The sequence below is a fragment of the Leptopilina heterotoma genome, unplaced genomic scaffold (genome assembly GCF_015476425.1).
Source record: "Leptopilina heterotoma isolate Lh14 unplaced genomic scaffold, ASM1547642v1 Lhet_66, whole genome shotgun sequence".
In the NCBI taxonomy this organism is placed as follows: domain Eukaryota; kingdom Metazoa; phylum Arthropoda; class Insecta; order Hymenoptera; family Figitidae; genus Leptopilina; species Leptopilina heterotoma.
The window spans coordinates 969,206-990,919 of NW_025111153.1; the positions used below are offsets into that span (position 1 = coordinate 969,206).

Consider the following 21,714-nt stretch of genomic DNA (forward strand, 5'->3'; position numbering starts at 1 on the left):
TTCAATTATTTGTTTATAAAAATTCAATTATCTTGAAAGAACAGAAGTGAAAAATTTCAAAATCTTATTTTTCAAAATTTTCAAAAAAACTTTGCGAAAATTTAATTTTATTAAAAAATTCTAAGTGTGTACCTTTTTTTAAATTAACTAATAGAAATTTTAAATAATTAATTTTCGCACTAAGAAACATTTAAATACATTAGAATGTGACTCTTTGTAAAATTCAATTATCCATCAATTATTAAATTAATATATTTTGAAAATTCGATTTGTTAAAAAGTTTTTAATGAAATTCTTTAACAAATTTATTTTCAGTTGAATTTCACAAAATTTCTATTAATTCGATAATTTTTTTAAAATTTATTTACTAACTATATTTGAATCAGTGACTGATTTTTTACCATCAAATTAATTATTTTTAACTAATTCAAACTTAGAAAACAGTATAAATATCTATAAAAATTGAAATAAAAAGCGATTTTTTAAAAACAAATTGAAATAATAAAACTTTTTTTAATTTGGTGAAAAAATTCCCGGCTTAGAAAAATATGCACTATTTGGATAAAATTTTTTGAAGAAGAAGAAGAACAACAAAATCTACCACAGAATATTTAAATAATTCCTTTCGCACAAATCAAGCATCATTTTATGGAAACTGAATCTTAGATTAGAATGTAACTTTAGACAACAACAATGAAAAAAAAATGTCTGAATCTCAAAAACTTTTTTTAAAAATAAAAAAAACATTTGATTACAATTGTTGTGGCTTTTTTTTGAAAATGTGAGATTTCAGGTTTACAAAAATTTATATAATTTTAATGCTTTTACGAGAAATCGTATAACAGTTCAGTCTAATCACGTGTTTACAACTTGTCGACATATTTGTTTTTTTCTTTTTCATTGAAATATTACGTATTCAAATGAATACGTAAGTGCACTTGCTTCACGTGAGTGCCAGATTTACAAAAAAAGAATGTAAAAAATAAGCTTTATATGCATAGAAACATTAAGAAAATATATTCACAATTTTTTAATTCACAAAATTTCATTTACTAACAATAGATGAAAACACGATAATAAAATTTATATTAATCAAAATAAATACTTGCAATCTGATGACGTTTTCTTTTATTAGCACACAACATTTTTGACCCTTTTCTTTAAAACAATTATTTTCAACAATTATTATCATCTTTATCTAATTTTACTTATTTTGAGGTTATCAAAAATTGACAATTATCCGAGAAGGAAATTGAAGAAGGGAAAAATGTACTTTTTTCTGTACTTATTATAATTTTTTAAATTTAGCCACAATTCATTTTCATTTACTTGAAAAATCACCGTTAATTTAGCAGAAATAGAAATGTGAGAAAATATTTTTACCTTTATTTTTGAAAAAAGGGAAAAGAATAAAAATCGATCGAAATTCGAAGTCACAATATTTTGCAAACTATGTTTTGATAATGAAGAAAACAAAGATTCACTTTTAACAAATAGTCAAATTTCACTGTCAATAGAGAGTGTGTGTGTGTGTGTTTGGAAAAAGAAGTAAATTTCTCAGCATTTAATGAAGGAGAATTGATAATTTTCAGTGAAAAACGAAGCGTGACACAAGGGTAAAAAAAAGGCCGGGATTTAAGCAACGAAATAGAAGCGCGCGGTTTTATTCGCTTTTCACCACAAAACCGAACACTACGATCACAAGATTCTGAAAATAGAGCGTTGGCAGAGACAACAAGCTGCGTTCATTTCCTGGCAGCGTCGTCGCGCGTAATATTTTCGAGGTTGCGAACGATTCAACAAAAATTTTTTGCGAAAAACTTGGAATTTAAAATTATTTCAACTTTTTTTTTTTTTACTGAATTGCAAAGCGGGAGAAAAAGAAAGAAAAAAAAAGTAGGTGCACTGTTCAGCCGGTAAACAAGAATCAAAGATGCGTGAAGAACGAAAAGGATCGCGTTGAGTGCGAGAAAACAATGTTTTCTCCTTATATTTTCACGCTCTCGAAACGATTATAATGAAAACTAAATAAGAACCAATAAAAATATCTTTTCAAATCTTGGAAAAAAATGAGAATTCTTTCACATAATCAAAATATAGAGTAAAAATAAATTTACGATGAATATTTTAGCGCGATAACAAGGGATCCTTGAGAGATTTTCGGCTGCTGGGGCATTTTTTTTTTTTTTTTGGAGCGAAGATATACTTACGTGAAGAGGTTGCAACAAAATATCAATATCATCGTCAGACGTTTCGCGGGCGTTATTATTTCGTAATAATTGTGTATATATTTCAGCTTCTTGATAATCACTAATCCACTTGTTTCATGTTTTTCGTCGCTTTTTCTAAGAATATCAATGTGATCACCGTCACCATGCCTCTTGATTCAACACACACAGAAACATCGACACACGACACGAAATCGACTCGAGTATGAATGGCGGATATTAGAATTCACATTGCGCATGCGCCGATTATAAATAACTTGCTAAACGCTGGCGTCACCAACAGCCAATCAGCAACGATATTTCTTCTCACTCCCATTGAAAGACTGAAACTGCACTTCTTCAAAAGTTTATAAACAAATTTAATTTTCACTTTTCTAGAAATTTGCTGTTAAAATTAGAAGAGTTGAATGTTTAAAGTAGTTTATAAATTTTATAACAAAGAATAAATAGTCATTTTTTGAGGGTAAAAAAAATATCGGGAGCAAGAGTGTAAAAAAAATGAACCGACCTTTACATTCGCGAATGTAAAACATGAGTTAGAAAAGGACAGAGATATATATATTCATGTCCTTTTCTATCTCATGGATCGCGTTTGCGAGTGTAAATCAGTTAAAAATTACTTTTATTAATTTTTTATAGTGTAATAATTATGATTTCAGGAACTGAAAAAATGTAAAAAAAAATTTATACCCCTAAAAATTGTTCAATTTTGATTGGTTCAAATTTGACTAGTATAATTCGATATTTTTCGGTTAATTTGAAAATTTTTTCCATTTTTTCTATGGAAGTGTAAAGGTGCTTGCACACTTTGAAATTTTTGACGAGCATTGTCGTGAATAGCCTTATGGAGTGTCCACAATAGCTCTTCTTTTTCTCTTTGACTTATAATATTGTAGAATCAGCATAACGTTGACATAACTTTAAATAGAAGAAATAATTCGACACGTAGAAAACGAAATCTTTGGGTGAAGGAAATTTCGAATGGCTGCCAACTCATCGAAATGTTGACGGTGGTGCAATGAAATTTCTATAGTTTTTTTCCGTAAAAACAAAAGTGCACAAATAGTTTTTTTTTATTTAAATATTTGTCATTTTAAATAAACGTCGAGTGCTTGAGAAAAGATGAGTTCGAATAATTTTGTTGTTTTCGGCCTCCTTTTACTTATCGCCCATGTCCGAAGTATCATGTGGTATATGGAGCCAAATCAATCAAAATGTCTTAGAGAAGAAATTCAGGCTAATGTTTTAGTTAGCGGAGAATATCAAGTTTCCGAAGTGCATGGTCAAAAAGTCGATTATGTGGTAAGTTTTTTTGAAAAAGTTGAAAGATCCTTTAACATTGAGGTTAGGTACAGTAACCTTCAATATGGTTATTGGAATTTAAATTGATCATGTAAATTTTACTTTTTTTTTTATTTTTATCTCTTCTGAGTATATTGAAGAATTATTATTTCCTTTTTTACTAGATTTTTATATTCTCTCTCATTTACAAGTGATCGTACAATGACATTGCAATTTAACAGTCTGCTATAATAAATCAAAATATTTCTCCAGTGTTTCGGCTCTTAATTCAACTTTTCCTAAATTTCTGATTTTTTTATTTTATTTTCTTCTATATTCTCAAGTTAAATATATAATTTTCTTAAAACCAAAATTTATTTTTTTAACAATTTTTTAACCCTAAACTTCTGATATCTGTTTTTAAATTATGTTCTCTTTAAATGTGAAAAAAAACTTATAAATTCGAATTTAATTATTAAAGGAAATTTAATTACAATTAAAGGTTAAAGAATTCTGAAGGGTGTATATTTATATATTAATTTTGTTGTTTAATTTTTAAGGTTCGGGACTCGAAGGGACATATTCTTGCGCAAAAACAAGATATTCCACATGGAAAATTTGGGAAATTTTCTTTCGTTACTGAAGTCTATGACAATTTTGAAATATGTTTCAATTCCCACGTTCCACCTAGTAAGTTCCGATATTTATTCTATATATTATAGAGTCAAAAATGTTGAAAAAAAACTTGAAATATTATCTTTAATATTAACTTTTTTAATACTACTCATTTTTCCTATTTTTTAATTATTTAAGAGTTTTACGCATTTAAAAATTATATTCGAATCTTTGAAAAGCACGGAGAATATACTTTACATTGCAACTGTTAGAAAAAATTGTTAATTATAATTATCACTTTACAGCAATTGCTTCAGTTGAACTTTAAACTGTAGATTTTAATCTTTAATTTAAAACAAATTAACTCTCAATTATATTTTTCCGTTTCCGAGTAATAATGAAAAAAAATGTCCTAAAAGTTAACAATTTACAGTTTTACAGTTATTTGGTCAGGAAAAGTCAGGGAAAAAATTAAAATTATAAGAAAATTCTGAATTTTTGTGTCTTTTTTTTTGCCTCATAAACTATGAAATTACCACGAATTTAAAATAAAACCTTAAATTTTTTCTATTTCTGACAATAATTTATTTTAAATAACTTAATTCTATTGAAGAAGTTATTACCTACTTATAAATCATTTAATAAAGTATTTTTTTTTGATTTTAATTTCAATTCTATTGAAATTAGTTTCAATTTTTAAAATGTTAAACTCAACTCTGAAAGAATTCAACTAACTTACTAAATATTAAAATTCTTTTCAGAAATTTAATTATTTTCAAAAATTTTTAAAAGAAATTTTGTCAAAATTTCAATTATTTTTATAAATAGCAAAATTCTTCGCTAAAATTCAATTATGTATTTTCAAAAATTTAAAAAAAAAACTCATTAAAATTTGAATTATTTTTATAAATAGCAAAATTCTTCACTGAAATTCAATTATATTTTCATAAATAACAATATTCATCACAAGAATTTAATTATTTTCAAAATTAATAAAATTCTCAGTAAAACAATTATTTTCATAAATTTTGAAATTCTTTTCACGGATCTAATTATTTTTCATAAATAATAAAATCATTCGCAGGAAGTCAATTATTTTCATAAATAACAATATTCATCACAAGAATTCAATTATTCTCAAAAGTAATCAAATTCTTGGAAGAAATTCAATTATTTTTACAAATTTTTAACGAATATCTCGTCAAGAATTCAATTATCTTTATAAATAGCAAAATTTTTCGCCAAAAATTCAATTATTTTTAAAAATTTAAATAAAATTCTTTGCAAAATTTCAATTATTTTCAAAATTTTTTCGTAATTTCAATTATTTTTAATATTTACTATTTTCATAAAATTTATCAAATAATTTAATTATCGAAAAAAATTTTTGACACAATTCTTCGAAAACATTCAATTATTTTCATAAATAATAACATTTTATTTAGGAATTCAATTATTTTCACTGCAGATTTTTAAATATTTTATTTATTTTTAATACAATTTTAAATAAATTCCTCGAAAAATGCAATTATTATTAAAAATTTTATTAAATCTTGACGAAAGAATTCAAATTTAAGAAACATTCAATTATTCAATAAAATAATAAAATTCGTTGCAATTATTCAATTATTTTCATAAATAACTTTTAATTCGTCGCAGGAAATCAATTATTTTCAAAATTTTTTAAGTTTGTGCAAAAAAATTCAATTATTTAAAAACAATTTTGACAAAGGTATACTCGAATAATCAATTATTTTCTAAAATAATAAAAATTTCGCAAGAATTCAATTATTAAAAATAGAATTTGCATACATTTTTTCGAAAAAAGTCAATTGTTTAAAACTTTTTTATCAAATTTTTCGCAATAATTCAATTATTTTCATAAATAATTAAACTTATTGCAAAATTTCAATTATTTTTCATACAATTTTAATCGAATTCCTTAAAAAATGTAATTATTCTTAAAATTTTTTTTAAAATTTTTTAAAAATTCGCCAAAAGAATTCAATTATTTAAAAATTTATTGATAAAATTATTTATAAGAATTACATTTTAAGAAACATTCAATTATTTAACAAATAATTTACTTTTGTATTTAAATAATTGAATTCTCGTAGAATTTTCTATTAAAAATTAATTTAAAAGTTAATTTCAGTTAAAGTTATAATTGCAATTTTTAGAAATAATTGAATTTTGTAAAGGTTTCAAATTAAAATCTTTGAAAATCTAAATTTTTCATACTTTTAATTAAAAATTTTATGGAACTAATTGTTTACAAAAAGCTTAATCGAAATTTTAAAAAATTAATTCGAGTTTTTATTTTCTAATTGATTTTTAATTAAAGAATTTTTGAATAATTGAAATTTCACGTAAAAGTAAATTGTAAACAAATGGATTTAAAAATTCTTAAAGAAGAACTTTTTCAAAAATTATTAAAAATTTAATAAATAATTTATTTAAAAATTGTAGAAAATAATAATTGAATTGAAATGATGAAAATAATTTTGAAGACGTTACAATAACAATATTCTTATATTATAATATAAAATAAGGATTTTATCACTCTGTCACTTTTAATTATATACAAAACATGAAGAAAGCGATCGATATCTTCGTGTTTTATAATAATATTCTTATAAAAAAGATTTGAATTATTAATTTTGAAAATTTTAGTTTCCATGGAAAGATAATAATGATTAAATATTTATTTGAAAATGAAGTTATTGGTGTTTTTAAATAATTTTACAATTAAAGAAATTTGTAAATAAATGTAATAGAACATGTTTTTTGAGTATCCAATCATTTTTAGAGTGAAACAAAATATTCTTTAGGGTCAGGAAAAAATTCATAATTTTTTCTTGAAAGTCAGGGAAAAACAAAATTAAATTTTTGTGGCAATCCTACTTAATTTTTGAACAATACTTTAAAATGGTTGTAATGAATTCTTTTTAATTAAAAAAATAATCGTAATAAAATATTTATAATTAAGTTTCTATATATAAGAATTTAATTATTTTTAGCTCACCGAGGTGTTAGGCAAGAAATTACGTTAAATGTAAAACGAGATTTAGAGGCGAAAAGTTTTGAAAGTGTAAGTATAATACAAACAATTAATAATACTTTCAATTTCATAAAAATCTAATTTTTTACTTTTCTTTATGTCGCTTGATTGGGCGGGCAGCTGGTAAAGTGAAATTATTATTATGATTATTTATCTCTAAAAAAAATTGCATGCATTTTAATTTATACAATAATTGCGAATGTATTTCCTTATTTACAATAATTTTCCTTTACTCTCCTCTTTTTCTGTATGTAGATTTAACGAGCTTCAGTTGGAATTTTAACATCAAACTTTGCTTTTTTGTTTACAGAGACAATAATTATGTTCTTTAAGTGTGATTCTTACCGTAATTTTTTAAGGTCTATTTTTTAGTGTTCATTTATTGCATTAATGTTACGCTTTAATGTTTACTGCCATTTATTTATTTTTTTGAAAAATCTAATAGTTTAACAGCAAGTGCCTACAGAATATTGTACATTTGATTTGTCTCTTGTCTGAAAATATTTTTTTTAGAAAGTGAGCTTTTTATTTGTTTTTTCATTCATTTTCTGTGGAATAATTGACTATTTGTTCTTTATAGCTTGGCGAGGCGTCTAAATTGAAACCCGTCGAAGTCGAATTAAGGAGATTGGAAGAACTTTCCAAAGTTATTGTCGATGATTTCTCGCGAATGCGAAAAAGTGAGGAAGAAATGAGAAATACAAATGGTAATTATTGTTCCCAATTTTTTTTATTAGTGACAACAAAATTAGTTTTTGTAAAATAATTTTTTTGTTTTATAAATTCATTAGTTTTACGTAAATAAATTTCTTAATTGCAATTTACATTCAAGAAGAAAATAATGATAATAATTTGCTTCAAGTCCGCAAAAGTCAGTTTTAAAAAAAAAAATGGTTCGTAAAGTCTGTAATTTGTTGGAAAAAAGACAAAAAGTTCGTAAATTATTCGATATAATTTGAATAATTTTAGAGAAATTACAAATGATTGCAGAAAAATTCAATTATTTTCAAAAGTAATAAAATTCTTCGCAGAAATTCAATTGTGTTCAAAAATTTTTTTAAAATCTGCGGTCAATATTTCAGTTATCTTTATAAATAATAAAATTCTTCTCTAAAATTCAATTATTTTCAAAAATTTTGATACAATTTTTGGCAAAATTGCAATTATTTTCAAAAGTTTTCTCAAATTCAATGATTTTCAATATCTATAATATTTTAATAAAATTTTTCAAAAGAATTCCATTATTAAAAAAAATTTGAATAAAATTCTATGCAAACATTCAATTATTTTTATGAATAATAAAAATTTTTACAGGAATTCAATTATTTACAAATTTTTTATAAATTTCTTCGCAATAATTGAATTATTTTCAAAAATAATAAATTTTTTACAGGGATTCAATTATTTTCGAAAATAATAAACTTCTTTTCAAGAATTCAATTATTTTCATAAATAATAAAACTCATTGTAGATTTCAATTATTTTTAATTCAATTTGAATAGAATTCCTCGAAAAATGTAATTATTATAAAAAATTTTATTAAAATTCGTCTAAAGAATTTAATTATTTAAAAATTTGGGAAAATTTAAAAAAAAATTTATCGTCAACATTTTAATTCTCTTTATAAATATCAAAATTCTTCACAAAAAATTCAATTACATTAAAGAATTTTAATATTATTCATTGCAAAATTCAATTATTGTCTTAAATAACAATATTCATCACAGGAATTCAATTATTTTCAAAATTAATAAAATACTTTGCAGAAATTAAATTATTTTCAAAATTTTTAAAAAATTCTCGTCAAAATTTCAATTATTTTTATAAATGAATAGCAAAATTCTTCGACAAAATTCAATTATTTTCATAAATAAAATTATTCATCACAAGAACTTAATTATTTTCAAAAATTTAAATAAAATTCATGGCAAAATTTCAATTATTTTCAAAAAATTTTCTTAATTAAATAATTTGTATATTATTTATCATTTTAATAAAATTTCCCAAATGAATTCAATTATTTCGTAACAACTTTTATAAAATTCTACACGAATATTCAATTATTTTTAAAAATAATGAAAATTTCACAGAAATTCAATTATTAGAAATAGAATTTGCATAAATTTGTTCATAAAAAGTCAATTAGGAATTCAATTATTTTCATAAATAATAAAACTCATCTCAGAATTTCAATTATTTTTAATACAATTTTAATCGAATTCCTTGGAAAATGTTATTATTATTAAAAATTTTATTAAAATCTGTCGAAAGAATTTAACTATTTAAAAATTTGTTGATAAAATTCTTTATGAGAATTAAAATTTTAGAAACATTCTATTATTCAATAAATTGTATATGTTTGTATTTAAATAATTGAATTCTTGTAGAATTTTCTAATAGAAATGGATTTAAAAATTAATTTCAGTTAAAGTTTTAGATAATAATTTAATTTTGGAGAAGTTACTAATAATTGCAATTTTTTTGAATAATTGAATTTTGAAAAGGTTTCAGATGAAAATCATTGAAATTCTTAATTTTTTATATTTTTAACAAACAATTCTATAGAATTAATTCCTTTGAAAAAGTTTAATTGAATTTTTTTTTGAAATTCTTTCAAGTTTTTATTTTCTAATATATATATTTAATTAAAGAATTTTCTAATAATTGAAATTTCACGTAAAATTGAAGTGTAAACAAAGAGATTTAAAATTTCTCGAAGAAGAACATTTTCAAAAATTATTAAAAATAATTTATTTAAAAAAGAATTTTAGTTAAAAACTGCTAGAAAAAAATTGAATTTTGGAGAAATTCAAATTATTTTTAAGAGCAATAAAATTTTTCTTCAGGATTCCATTTTTTTTACTACTAATAATAAAACTCATCGCAGAATTTCAATTATTTTTCGTACAATTTTAATTGAATTCCTTGAAAAAAGTAATTATTTTTATGCAAGTTTTAATAAAATTCGACAAAAGAATTCAATTATTTAAAATAATAATTGAATTGAAATGGTGAAAGTAATTTTGAAGAAGTACAATATTCTTATAATATAAAATAATGATTTTATTACTGGGCCATCTTTAATTATTATAAAATATGAAGAAATCGATTACTCCGAGTCAAAGACTCGGAGTGATCCATTTCTTCATTTTTTTTTTTTTTTTTTTTTTTTTAAAGAGATAAAATATTTAATTGTTAATAATAAGAGTAAAACATTTTCTTTTCAAAATTCTTTTAACAGTATTAATAACTATGTTAGAAGATTAAGTTCAGTTAAATTTAAAGAACGTTAAAACATTTATTATTGTTTACTTTGTTTTAGAATCAACGAACGCTCGTGTCCTCTACTTCAGTATATTTTCCATGTGCTGTTTATTGGGTTTGGCCACATGGCAAGTCTTTTACCTTAGACGCTATTTCCGAGCGAAGAAACTTATAGAATGAATGTGTTTCTTAATCAGACATTCTTGCTAAAAAAAAATAAAAGTAATAAAAAAAAGAACTGCTGAGGACTTGATAACGTAAAAAAAAATCTTCTAAAGACTTGAAATCTTCGGCATAAAGAATGCCAATGCTGTGAAAAAGCCCTTGGTGGTAAATCTTCACGCAATTTAATGTGGTTTTGAGCGTCATGCCATGTAATAAATATTGTACAAATGAAAACCATGCATCCATTCATCATAAACAATGTTTTTTGTATTTTATCACACAATATTTACTCATACTTGAAACCTCATTCTGAATGTAAATCAAGGAGTATTCGCATTACATTAATGGAAATTTAAAAGAAAAAAATAAAAAGGGTCGAGATCGAGTAAAGCAGAGCAAATCTTATGAATATTCTAAAAACTCAAATAATCTCATCGATAAATTGAAGAGAAGACAAGACAAGACAAGACGAAAATTAAAAATTTAGTGACGCATTGAGCAGTTTGCTTTGCTTTATTCGACAGAATCATTAATTATAAGCATAGAGTGATTTAGTTGTTACTAAATAAATCATTTATATATTATTTCTAAAGATATCTAAGGTATTTCGGGACTTTTGTACATGTGATTTTTTTTGCTTTTTCCTTCTTTTTTTTCTCTTGTTATTAAAATTAATTTCTTTTTATTCAGAAATTATTATAGCATTCTATTTTTTGGAGAAAAGTTAATTTTTTTTTTTTGCTTCACAATTCATTCTGTGGGTGAATTTTTATTTCGTGATATTTTGTTTTTATGTGTGTACTGTGAATAAAAATGATCTTGTGGAAATAAAATAATATTTATCATAAATTCCAAATTGAACTTTTATAATTAACTAGCAACAATTCGCGCGGCTAACTTTTTACATTATTTTTTAAATAAAATTAGCAATTTTAAAAATAATAGAATTTCAAATTTTTTTTTTCATAAAAATAAAATATAAATATTGGAATATAGATTATTACTATTATAACCACAATAATCATATTATATTCTGAGACAGGGGAATTTGAAATATTTATAAAAATTTTAGAAAATAATTGAATTTTTTTGAAATATTTTATAAACAGGGTTGTCACAGGTCAGGGAAATCAGGGAAAAGTCAGGGGCCTCGTAAACTATGAAATAACCACGAATTTTAATACAAAACCTTCAATGTTTTCTATTTCTGACAATAATTTCTTTTTAAATAACTTCATTTTTCAAAAAGTATCATAAAATTATGACTTAGAAATTATTTAATGAATAACTTTCACAATTTTCATAAATACTAGATTGATAGAAGAATTTTAGTTAAAAATGCTAAAAAAAATTTAATTTTCGAAAAGTTACAAATGATTCTAGAAATTCAAATTGTATTTTTATAAATAATAAAATTGTTCGCAGAAATTCAATTATGATGAAAAAAAATTCTTGTCAAAATTTCAAGTATCTTTATAAATAATAAAATTCTTTTCCGAAATCCAATTATTTTAGAAAAATTTTAATAACTTTTAGAACTCAAAAATTTTAATAAAATTGTTGGGATAATTTTAATTAATTTCATGAATAATAAAACTCATCGCAGGATTTTAATTATTTTTGATACAATATTTTAATCGAATTTCTCGAAAAATGTAATTATTCTTAAAAATTTTATTAAAATTTGTTTTGACAAATTTTAATAAACATTCAATTATTTAATAAATTATTTATTTTGTAATTTTAATAATTGAATTCTTCTAAAATTTTTTTAATAAAAATTGATTTAAAAATGAATTACCGAATAATCGATTTATTATTTATGAAAATAATTGAATTATTGCAATGAATTTTATTACATTTTTTTTAAATCATTGAATGTTTTTGAAAAATTTTACTACTTGTAAAAATAATTAAATTCTTTCGAAGGATTTTATTAGGATTTTTGTAAATAATTAACTTTTTTTGAAAAATTTTATGGTAAATTAAATTATTATAAAACGTGAATAAAAAAAATAACGATTCAAACTTTTCGCGGTCTTTCTAAAAAGTTGAATAAGGTAGTCCAAGTTGGGTGGGGGAAATTCAATATGGCTGACATCAGCTGATTTACCGGAGGACAAGCAATGCATTGAATTCAATGGGACAAATCAGTTTTGTAACCATAACTTTTTAAATATTCATTTTTGAACTATAGTGTAATGGAAAATTATTCTTTATTTATCGAAATCTATTTTTTAAAACAATAAAACCAAAAAATTTAATTTTATTGTTTTAAAAAATAGATTTCGATAAATAAAGAATAATTTTCCATTACACTATGGTTCAAAAATGAATATTTAAAAAGTTATGGTTAAAAAACTGATTTGTCCCATTGAATTCAATGCATTGTTTGTCCTCCGGTAAATCAGCTGATGTCAGCCATATTGCATTTCCCCCACCCAACTTGGACTACCTTATCGAAATTTCCAAGATGGCGACTTAAAGTTTGTTGACAATTGAGTAACCTGCATAAACAACTTTATTTTGTTCTCAAAAAAAATAGACTTTTTCGGTACATCAAAATTATTTATGAAAATATATAAAAACATATTGAAGTGGAATGCCTGAAACAATTAAGAGTGTTATTACAAATAGAGACCGCACTTGTCTAGGTTGTAGACTTGTTAGTGGCTGTGGCCTCCTAGGTTCCGGAATGTATGTTTCTTATCATTCGAAAAAGTTTCAGAAAATCCCTGTCAAATCAGTTATGCTCACAGTTGGCGGTGGTAAGTAATATTCACTTTTTCTAGAAATACAAGATTTTTATTTAAAAAAAAAAAAAAAAACTCTTTTGAAAGGTCTTTGAAAAAATAGAGAAAACTTGAAATTTTAAGGTTATACAATTTTTCGGCGCATATTGTCTGGATTTAAAATCAATGAAAATATTATTTTTTAGCTTTAATGGCACTTGGTACAGCGAGAGTATTAAATCTACCACCGTTTCAGGATCAATTTAATAAATAAATAAATATATATTAACTACTAATTTTCAAATTTCGTCCATTACGCCTTTTTCTGATGAAATAAAAGATTTTGTAAATTGTTCTGGTTTTTGTAAGTATGTAAAGTGTAAATAAAACTGTTATTTATATATATTATGATTAAAAATTATAAGTCGTTATTTAACCTTTAAGACAATTTCCCTTAAAAACATTTTTCCCAACAATAAAAATGATCTAAAAAGTAATATTCTTTAACTTTGGAAAATTGAAGGTCCGGATCAAAGAACCGGTTATAATACGCGTACCTTTAAGCTAAAAATCGTCCTGTGTTAATAAAAAATTAGTTTTAAATCACAATTTTCAGAGGAACATTCTCGTACTTAATCTTTATACAAATACGAAATGCTTAGAAAAAATTGAAATTCTAAATTCTTTTATTCAGAGATCGAGAATTTTGAGTCTTGAAAAATTATAACCAGTTCTTTGATCCGGACTTTTAGTTCTGGAATTTTGTAAAAATCGTAGACGCGCAGGCGCTTTTTTTAATAATTTAATTTAATTAAGTTTTTAATTTTTTATATTGTCTATAAAAATATAAAAAAAGAATTTAAATAATTAGTTCATTTCGCGGTGAAATTTAGTTGCGCATTGTTCCGCATTCCGATTGTTCATGGTTCAGTTCTTCAATGAAAAAGAAAAAGTGCAAGTCAATTCTTACTATAGAAATAATCCATGTCCTGATGACTGGCATTGATGCAATATTTATACATAAATAAAAATACTGTAAATTTTGTGTTCACATACATTTACTATAAACTATATTAATGACTATAAAAGCACGCTGAGTTGCTAAAAAGAGGCAAAAGTCTTGGAGAACTGAGACGAGACGTTTCATTAGCGAACGAATTAGAGAATCATTCTGACGCATGTAAGTAATTACATCTTTTAACCTTATTTGTCATAACAATATTTTTTAATGTGTCATTTTATTAGGAAACATTTACCGTTTTTTTCTCAGTTCCCCTAAAAATATTTAATAAAATTTGTTACTCTATGTGTTGAATTTCGTATAAAATTCGATAAAACATATTTAATGTTTAAAAGTAATTTTTCGTTTGGTTATTATTAATTCAAGATATTTCATATGAACATATTTTTCAAAACGTTAGAAAAAGACCATTTTTTTAAAAATGTTAAAAATTTGGAAGATAAAATATCATTTTAACCCAATTTTATAATATGACGCTAATATTAAAATAATTTCACTTGTATTTATAAATATAAGAATAAAAACAACAAAGTTCAACTGGTTTCACACACAATAATGTCTATATATGTAGGTAATAAACTTAAAAGTATATCAGGGTCTTCAGCGACCTTGAAAAACCTTTAATTTTCCTTGATTTTTCCCCTTAAAACCTTGAAATATCCTTGAATTTTGAGGAAGAACCTTGAATTGAAAAATCATTATTTTTAAATAATTACAAATAATGTGTACATGATTTTAAAAGTCAAAAGATCTCATTGACAGGCTTCGCAAAAAATATTCAAAATTCAATTATTTTCAATATCTGGTATTTTCATAAAACATCGCAAAAGAATTCAATTATTTAAAAAAAATTGATTAAATTCATCAAAAATTCAATTATTTTCATAAATAATAAAATTTCCACAGGAATTCAACTAATATATTACAGAATAGAATTTTCAAAAAAATTTCGAAAAAATCAATTATTTAACAAAATTTTCGTACAATTCTTCACAATAATTCAATTACTTTCACTTATACCTAGTAACATTTTTCATGGAAATTTAATTTTTTTTTTAAATTTTGGATAAAATTCTAAGCAAGAATTCAATTATTTTCGTAAATAATAAAACTCATCGAAGAATTTCAATTATTTTTAATACTATTTTTAATTTATTAATCGAAAAATTCAATTATTATTTTCACAAATAAAGTTTTCCACAAGAATTCAATTATTTGAAATAAAATTTTCATTAATATTTATTACACTTCGAAAAAATTAACTATTTAAAACAATGTTTATAAAATTCTTATGAAAAATTCAATTATTCTCAAAAATAACATAATTTTTCACAGAAATTCAATTTTTTAAAAAAATTTTTCGCAATAATTCAATTATTTTCATAAATAACGAAATTCTTCTCAAGAATTCAATTATTTTTTAAAATTTTAATAAAATTGTTTGTAACTATTCAATTATTTCCACAAATAATAAAATTCATCGCAGGATTTGAATTATTTTTAATACAATTTTACAGGAATTGCTCAAAAATGTAATTATTCTTAAAAATTTAATTTCAATTCCTCGAAAAAATCAATTATTTAAAAAATTGTTTTTTTGAAATTCTTTGAAAGAATTCAATTATTTACAAAAATATTAGAATTTTTCAGAGGAATTCAATTACTTTCAATTATTTTAATAAAATTGTTCGAAAAAAATCAATTATTTTAAATACAATTTTAATTAAATTTCCTTTCAAATAATTCAATTATTCTTTTATATTTTAATCAAATTCTTTCGAAGAATTCAATTATGTCGATAAATAACAAAATTATTCCCGAAAATTCAATTATTTTAAGGCTTTTTAATAAAATTCTTTGCAAAATTCAATTTTTTTCATAAATAACAATATTCATCACAAGAATTTAATTATTTTTAAAAGTCATAAATTTTTTTTTGGAAATTCAATTATTTTAAAAAAATTCTAATAAAATCGTTCGCAAGAATTAAATTATTTTTATATAAATATTTAAATTTTTATAATAAAATTTCGTTGCAGGAATTTAATTCATTAGCAGAATAAGAAAGAAGTAAATATTTTTCATGGAAATTAGGAAAAAGTCAGAAAAATAAAATATAGAATCGAATTTTTGTAAGTTTTGTGAAGTTTCTAAAACGAGTGTTTTTGGTCGTCAAGTTTAATTTTTCGATAGCTACATTTTTACTACTTTTTTTAGTTTGAAAGTTACTTTTTTAAAGATGTAAGTTTTTAAGGATTAAAAAATTTTCTTGTGAATTCAAATGTTAAATAATATTTAACAATAAATGAAATTTTGCAAAATTAAAAATATTGTTTCAATCTATTATTAAACTGACCAGGAAATCCCAAAAAATTGACCGCAGGAAAACCGGGAATTCAATTTCTTGTAAAAATGGCCACTCTGTGATCGTAAAGAGGAAAAGGAAATCATGTGTAATAAACATCTGAAGAACTCTCAAAAAATGTCTTAATAATTTTCTGGGGCGGTGTCCATTCTACATAAATAAAATCTATTAAATAATTAATAGCAAAATAAAATTTATTTGCAATTTTTCCACTTTAGATAATTAAATACTACATAGTATAATCTACTCAGGCCTCGGATATTATTACTTTTTCGACTTTTTTCGACTATTTACAAAAATGCGACTTTTTTCGACTTATTTTCAAAAATTACGACTTTTTCGACTTTTTTCCAAATTTTGCAATAATTTTTAGTATAAAATACAACTTATTAATAATTTTTCTAATTAAATTTTCGAAATTTACAATTAAAAAGAGTTTTAATAATTGGAATTTTGTAAAATTTAATTGAAAATAATTGATTTTTTTCAAAGTGTTTTATAAAAATTTTTGAAAATCCTTCGAAATAATTCAATTATTTTTCCTAAATAGTAAAATTCTTCGCAACAATTCAATTATTTTTAAAAATTTAGTAAAATTCTTTGCGCAGGAATTCAATTATTTTCAAAACATCTTTGATTGAATTTCTTGGAATTATTCAAATATTTCCATTAAATTCAATTAATTCCTAAAATTTCAATAATTTCTTCGAAGTAATTCAATTATTTTTATAATTACTTAATAAATTTTCAAAATTTACAATTAAAAAGACTTTCAATAATTGAAATTTTGTAAAATTTAATTGAAAATAATTGATTTTTTTAAAAATGTGTTTTAAAAAAATTTTTGAAAATCAACTTTTAAAGAATTTTAATTGCAAATTTTGAAAATAATTTGTTTTTCAAAAATTTTAATGAAAAATCTTCAAATGTAAATTATACAAAAATTCTTTTAAAAAATTCAATTCTTTTCGAAAAATTAAATTACAATATTTAAAAAAAAACTTTTACTTGTAATTTTTTTATCTTAATTTTTTAAGATTCAATTAATTTCGAACAAAGAAAATTAAAATTTTTTAAAATTTACTTCTTTTGATTTATTAAAATTTTTACGTTTATATTATATTTATATTTCACGTTTATATTAATAATTAAAATTTTTTAAAAATTCAGTTATTTTTTTGAATAGAATTTACCAAATTTTAATTGTTTGGAAATTTTCCAATTGTATATAATTGAAAAACTATTATTTTTCATAAATAATTTTTAAAATATTTTTGAAAAATTAATTTTAAGAATGTCTTTATTATAATTTTTTGAAAATTAATTAATAACTTAAAAACATGGACAGTTACAATATTATTATAAAACACTGAATTTTTTTATTTAAATAATTGAATTCTCTAAGTACTTTCGGAAAATTATTAAAAATAATTGATTTCGAGAAAAAGTTTGATGAAAAATTGTAGAAAATAATTGAATTTTAAGAGAATTACAGTTGTAATTTTTAGAAGTTATTAAAGTTAAAAAGGTTTTAAATAGAATTTTTTAAAATTTTATTCCTGTATAAAAACAAACAAGAAGTATTTAAATATTTATTAAACGAAATTGTTCAAGTTTTGAATAACTAAATTCAGAAATCAGTGAAAGATCAGAAAAATACAAAATAAAATTTTTGTGACAACACTGAATTAAATAAACGACTTTTTCGACTTTTTTTCTATTTTAAATCGACTACCGAGGCCTGTCTACTACACAATAAATTGCACTCAAGAAAATCCTACACCATCAACTTTAAGAAAGTTCCACTATAATTTTAAATATTTTCTTTTCACTGCAGGTTATGTATGAAAATAAAATTTAGTTTATGGAAATGTGAGATTTACAATTTTCAGGGTAGATTAACGCTTGGATGAATAAGAATTCTGCTAAACAACTATTCACTCTTGTATTCGGTGAAATGAATATGTTTGGATAATTGAAATACTTAATAAAAATAAATTCATTAAACTTTTCTTTTTTCTCTTCCTTTAAAGACTCACTTGATGAGAGACAATGGAGTTTCCAAATCTCGGGGAACATTGCTCGGAGGAAAGCTGCAATCGTCTCGATTTCCTTCCATTGCGATGTGACGCATGTAAATCAATTTTCTGCACCGATCACATATCATATCTGCATCATTCCTGTCCGAGTGCATACAAAAAGAATGTACAAATTCCAGTCTGTCCACTTTGCAATGCACCGATACCATCGAAACGTGGCGATCCACCCGACATTGCCGTTGGTCAGCACATGGACAACGATTGTCAAATACAAAAAGATCGGCGAAAAGTATTCAGCAATAAATGCTCTCAGAAGGGATGTAAAATTAAAGAAATTGTTCCCGTCAAGTGCACCGAGTGTACGCAAAATTATTGTCTCAAACATCGACATCCCAGTGATCACACATGTCCGGGAAAGGAGTCTGCGATACGGGCCAAAAGACTGAACGCCATTAATTCACAAAGTCAGGCGAAAAGTAAAACAACGTCGAACTCAAATAGTTTGTGGAATTTGAAAAATATCCAGGGACAATTGAGTGAAGACGAGGCACTGGCGAGAGCTCTTCAGGCGTCTTTGCAGGACGAGGAACGGACCCGAAGGCAGGAATTGCAACCAGTGCCTTCTAGCAGTAGAGACAGGTGTAGACTTTCTTAACAAGCGAGAAAAAAAGGAAATAATTATTTTACTTTTTCTGCGCACAAATTAGAGAAAAAATATATATTAAACGAATTTTTTAAAAAAGAAAACTATGATATTAAGGTCTTTGATAAATCTTTCTTAGAAAAAAACGATTTATAAGAAAAAATTCTAGTTTGTTTTCTATTTAGAAACGGACTGAATTTCAATTATCACGACGAGGTGTTCATTTGACCGTTAATTATATAAAATGGAGACTGTTTAGCAGAATTTTTCATTTAACCGAATAATCATTTGCTGGCTATGTGTTTAACAATAAATGACCCTGTGGGCTTCCTTACTGTACTAAATGAATTTATATCATCAAAATGATAAGTAGACTAAATAAAAATATTGTTAAATAGAGTAAAGATTTATTTATTTTTTTTTAATTTAACTTAAAAAATATATTTTTCTCTAATAATCTTTGGAGAAAAATTATGTCCATCGTCTAAACGCATTTGTCAATAAGTAGAAATTCAATTCTCTTAAAGAAAAAAAAAAATGAAAAATCTGCTCAATAGTATTTCATCGCTACGAATTTCGATTAAATGAATATTATAACAATCAAAATATATTCTTGTTTTTATATTCCTACAGTTTTTAACATTCAAATGAACGAAATTTATTTTTTCTTTAAATTCTAAATTTAAATATTGCGTCAATTTAAAAAAAAATAAATGTTTACGATTTTCTATTGTAATTCAATTTTTGAAAATACTACATCGAGAAAAAATTTAATTCCTTTCAAATCTTATTTATCGGGACAATTTTACTGCTAAAGATTGAAAAAATTTTGATTGACGAACATTTTTATATTCTAAATTTTATTTTTTGATAAATCCGCTAAAATATGTTTTGAAAAATTTGTTTATTTAAACGAACATTATTTATTCAATAAGTTATTATTATATATTCCTTATATATCTACGGGGTGTTTACTAACCGGAAATTTAATTTGACCGGGAAAAACTGGGAATAAACAAAAAAATTTAAGGCCTAACCGGGAATTTGTTCAACCAAAAAAAAATTTTTATTTTTTTAATTAGTTTTTAAAAAATCTCTTTTTTTCATAAATAATAAAACTCATTGCAGAATTTCAATTATTTTAAATTCAATTTGAATAAAACTCCTCGAAAAATGTAATTATTATTAAAAATTTTATTAAAATTCATCTAAAGAATTTAATTATTTAAAAATTTGAAAAAATTAAAAAAAAAATTATCGTCAACATTTCAATTATCTTTATAAAGATTCTTCACCAAAATTCTATTATATTAAGGAATTTTAATAAAATTCATTTCAAAATTCAATTATTGTCTTAAGTGACAATATTCGTCACAGGAATTCAATTATTTTTAAAAGTAATAAAATTCTTCGCAGAAATTCAATTAGATTAAAAAATTTAAAGAAATTCTCTTCAAAATTTCAATTATTTTTATAAATGAATAGCAAAATTCTTCGACAAAATTCAATTATTTTTATAAATAATAGTATTCATCACAAGAACTCAATTATTTTCAAAAGCAATAAAATTCAATTATTTTCAAAAAATTTTCTTTATTCAATAATTTGTACCTATATATATATTATTTTAATAAAATTTTCCAAATGAATTCTATTATTTCAAAACAATTTTTACAAAATTCTACACGAATGTTCAATTTATTATTTTCAAAAATAATGAAAATTTCACTGGAATTCAAATATTATTAGAAATACAATTTGCATAAATTTGTTCATAAAAAGTCAATTCTTGGAAAATGTTATTATTCTTAAAAATTTTATTAAAATTTATCGAAAGAATTAAACCATTTAAAAATTTGTTGATAAAATTCTTTATGAGAATTAAATTTTAAGAAACATTCAATTATTCAATAAATTATATCTATGTTTGTATTTAAATAATTGAATTCTCGTAGAATTTTCTAATAGAAATTGATTTAAAAATTAATTTCAGTTAAAGTTTTAGATAATAATTGAATTTTTGAGAAGTTACTAATAATTGCAATTTTTTTTTAATAATTGAATTCTCTAAAGGTTTCAAATGAAAATCATTGAAATTCTTAATTTATTATATTTTTAACAAACAATTCTGTAGAATTAATTCCTTTGAAAAAGTTTAATTGAATTTTTTTTTGAAATTGAAACTTTTTAAAAAGTTTTTATTTTCTAATATATATTTAATTAAAGAATTTTCTAATAATTGAAATTTCACGTAAAATTGAAGTGTAAACAAAGGGATTTAAAAATTCTCAAAGAAGAAC

At 22.7% G+C, this 21,714-nt stretch overlaps 4 protein-coding genes across 8 annotated transcripts in view; 3 read left to right on the forward strand and 1 right to left on the reverse strand.

Annotated features, from left to right (window-relative positions):
• Positions 1-2,444, reverse strand: part of LOC122510052 (protein phosphatase 1A) — a 55,223-nt gene extending 52,779 nt beyond the window's left edge. For 3 of the 4 annotated variants that reach the window (XM_043624444.1, XM_043624441.1, XM_043624440.1), the window contains exon 1: positions 2,211-2,444. The gene's annotated coding sequence lies outside the window, so the exon portion shown is untranslated. Of the gene's footprint in view, positions 1-1,383; positions 1,690-2,210 lie in introns of those variants that run through there. The other variant, XM_043624443.1, reaches the window with a different exon arrangement.
• A 713-nt stretch (positions 2,445-3,157) lies between these two features.
• Positions 3,158-11,206, forward strand: LOC122510053 (transmembrane emp24 domain-containing protein bai). Of its 2 annotated transcripts, XM_043624445.1 has the most exons (6): positions 3,158-3,530; positions 4,070-4,199; positions 7,145-7,215; positions 7,306-7,308; positions 7,766-7,892; positions 10,508-11,206. In XM_043624445.1, the coding sequence occupies exons 1-6, from the start codon at positions 3,351-3,353 to the stop codon at positions 10,627-10,629; spliced, it is 633 nt and encodes a 210-aa protein (XP_043480380.1). In that variant the 5' UTR covers positions 3,158-3,350; the 3' UTR covers positions 10,630-11,206. The 2 variants fall into 2 exon arrangements, with proteins under 2 accessions (XP_043480380.1, XP_043480381.1); XM_043624446.1 differs by lacking the exon at positions 7,306-7,308 and having other exon boundaries at positions 3,160-3,530.
• Positions 11,207-13,036: 1,830 nt separating this feature from the next.
• Positions 13,037-13,764, forward strand: LOC122510069. The gene is made up of 2 exons (XM_043624472.1): positions 13,037-13,382; positions 13,553-13,764. The coding sequence occupies exons 1-2, from the start codon at positions 13,217-13,219 to the stop codon at positions 13,618-13,620; spliced, it is 234 nt and encodes a 77-aa protein (XP_043480407.1). The 5' UTR covers positions 13,037-13,216; the 3' UTR covers positions 13,621-13,764.
• A 521-nt stretch (positions 13,765-14,285) lies between these two features.
• LOC122510107 (AN1-type zinc finger protein 2A) lies at positions 14,286-20,038 on the forward strand. The gene is made up of 2 exons (XM_043624521.1): positions 14,286-14,526; positions 18,766-20,038. Exon 2 carries the CDS (start codon positions 18,785-18,787, stop codon positions 19,424-19,426), a length of 642 nt encoding a protein of 213 aa, XP_043480456.1. The 5' UTR covers positions 14,286-14,526; positions 18,766-18,784; the 3' UTR covers positions 19,427-20,038.
• Positions 20,039-21,714: the final 1,676 nt, after the last annotated feature.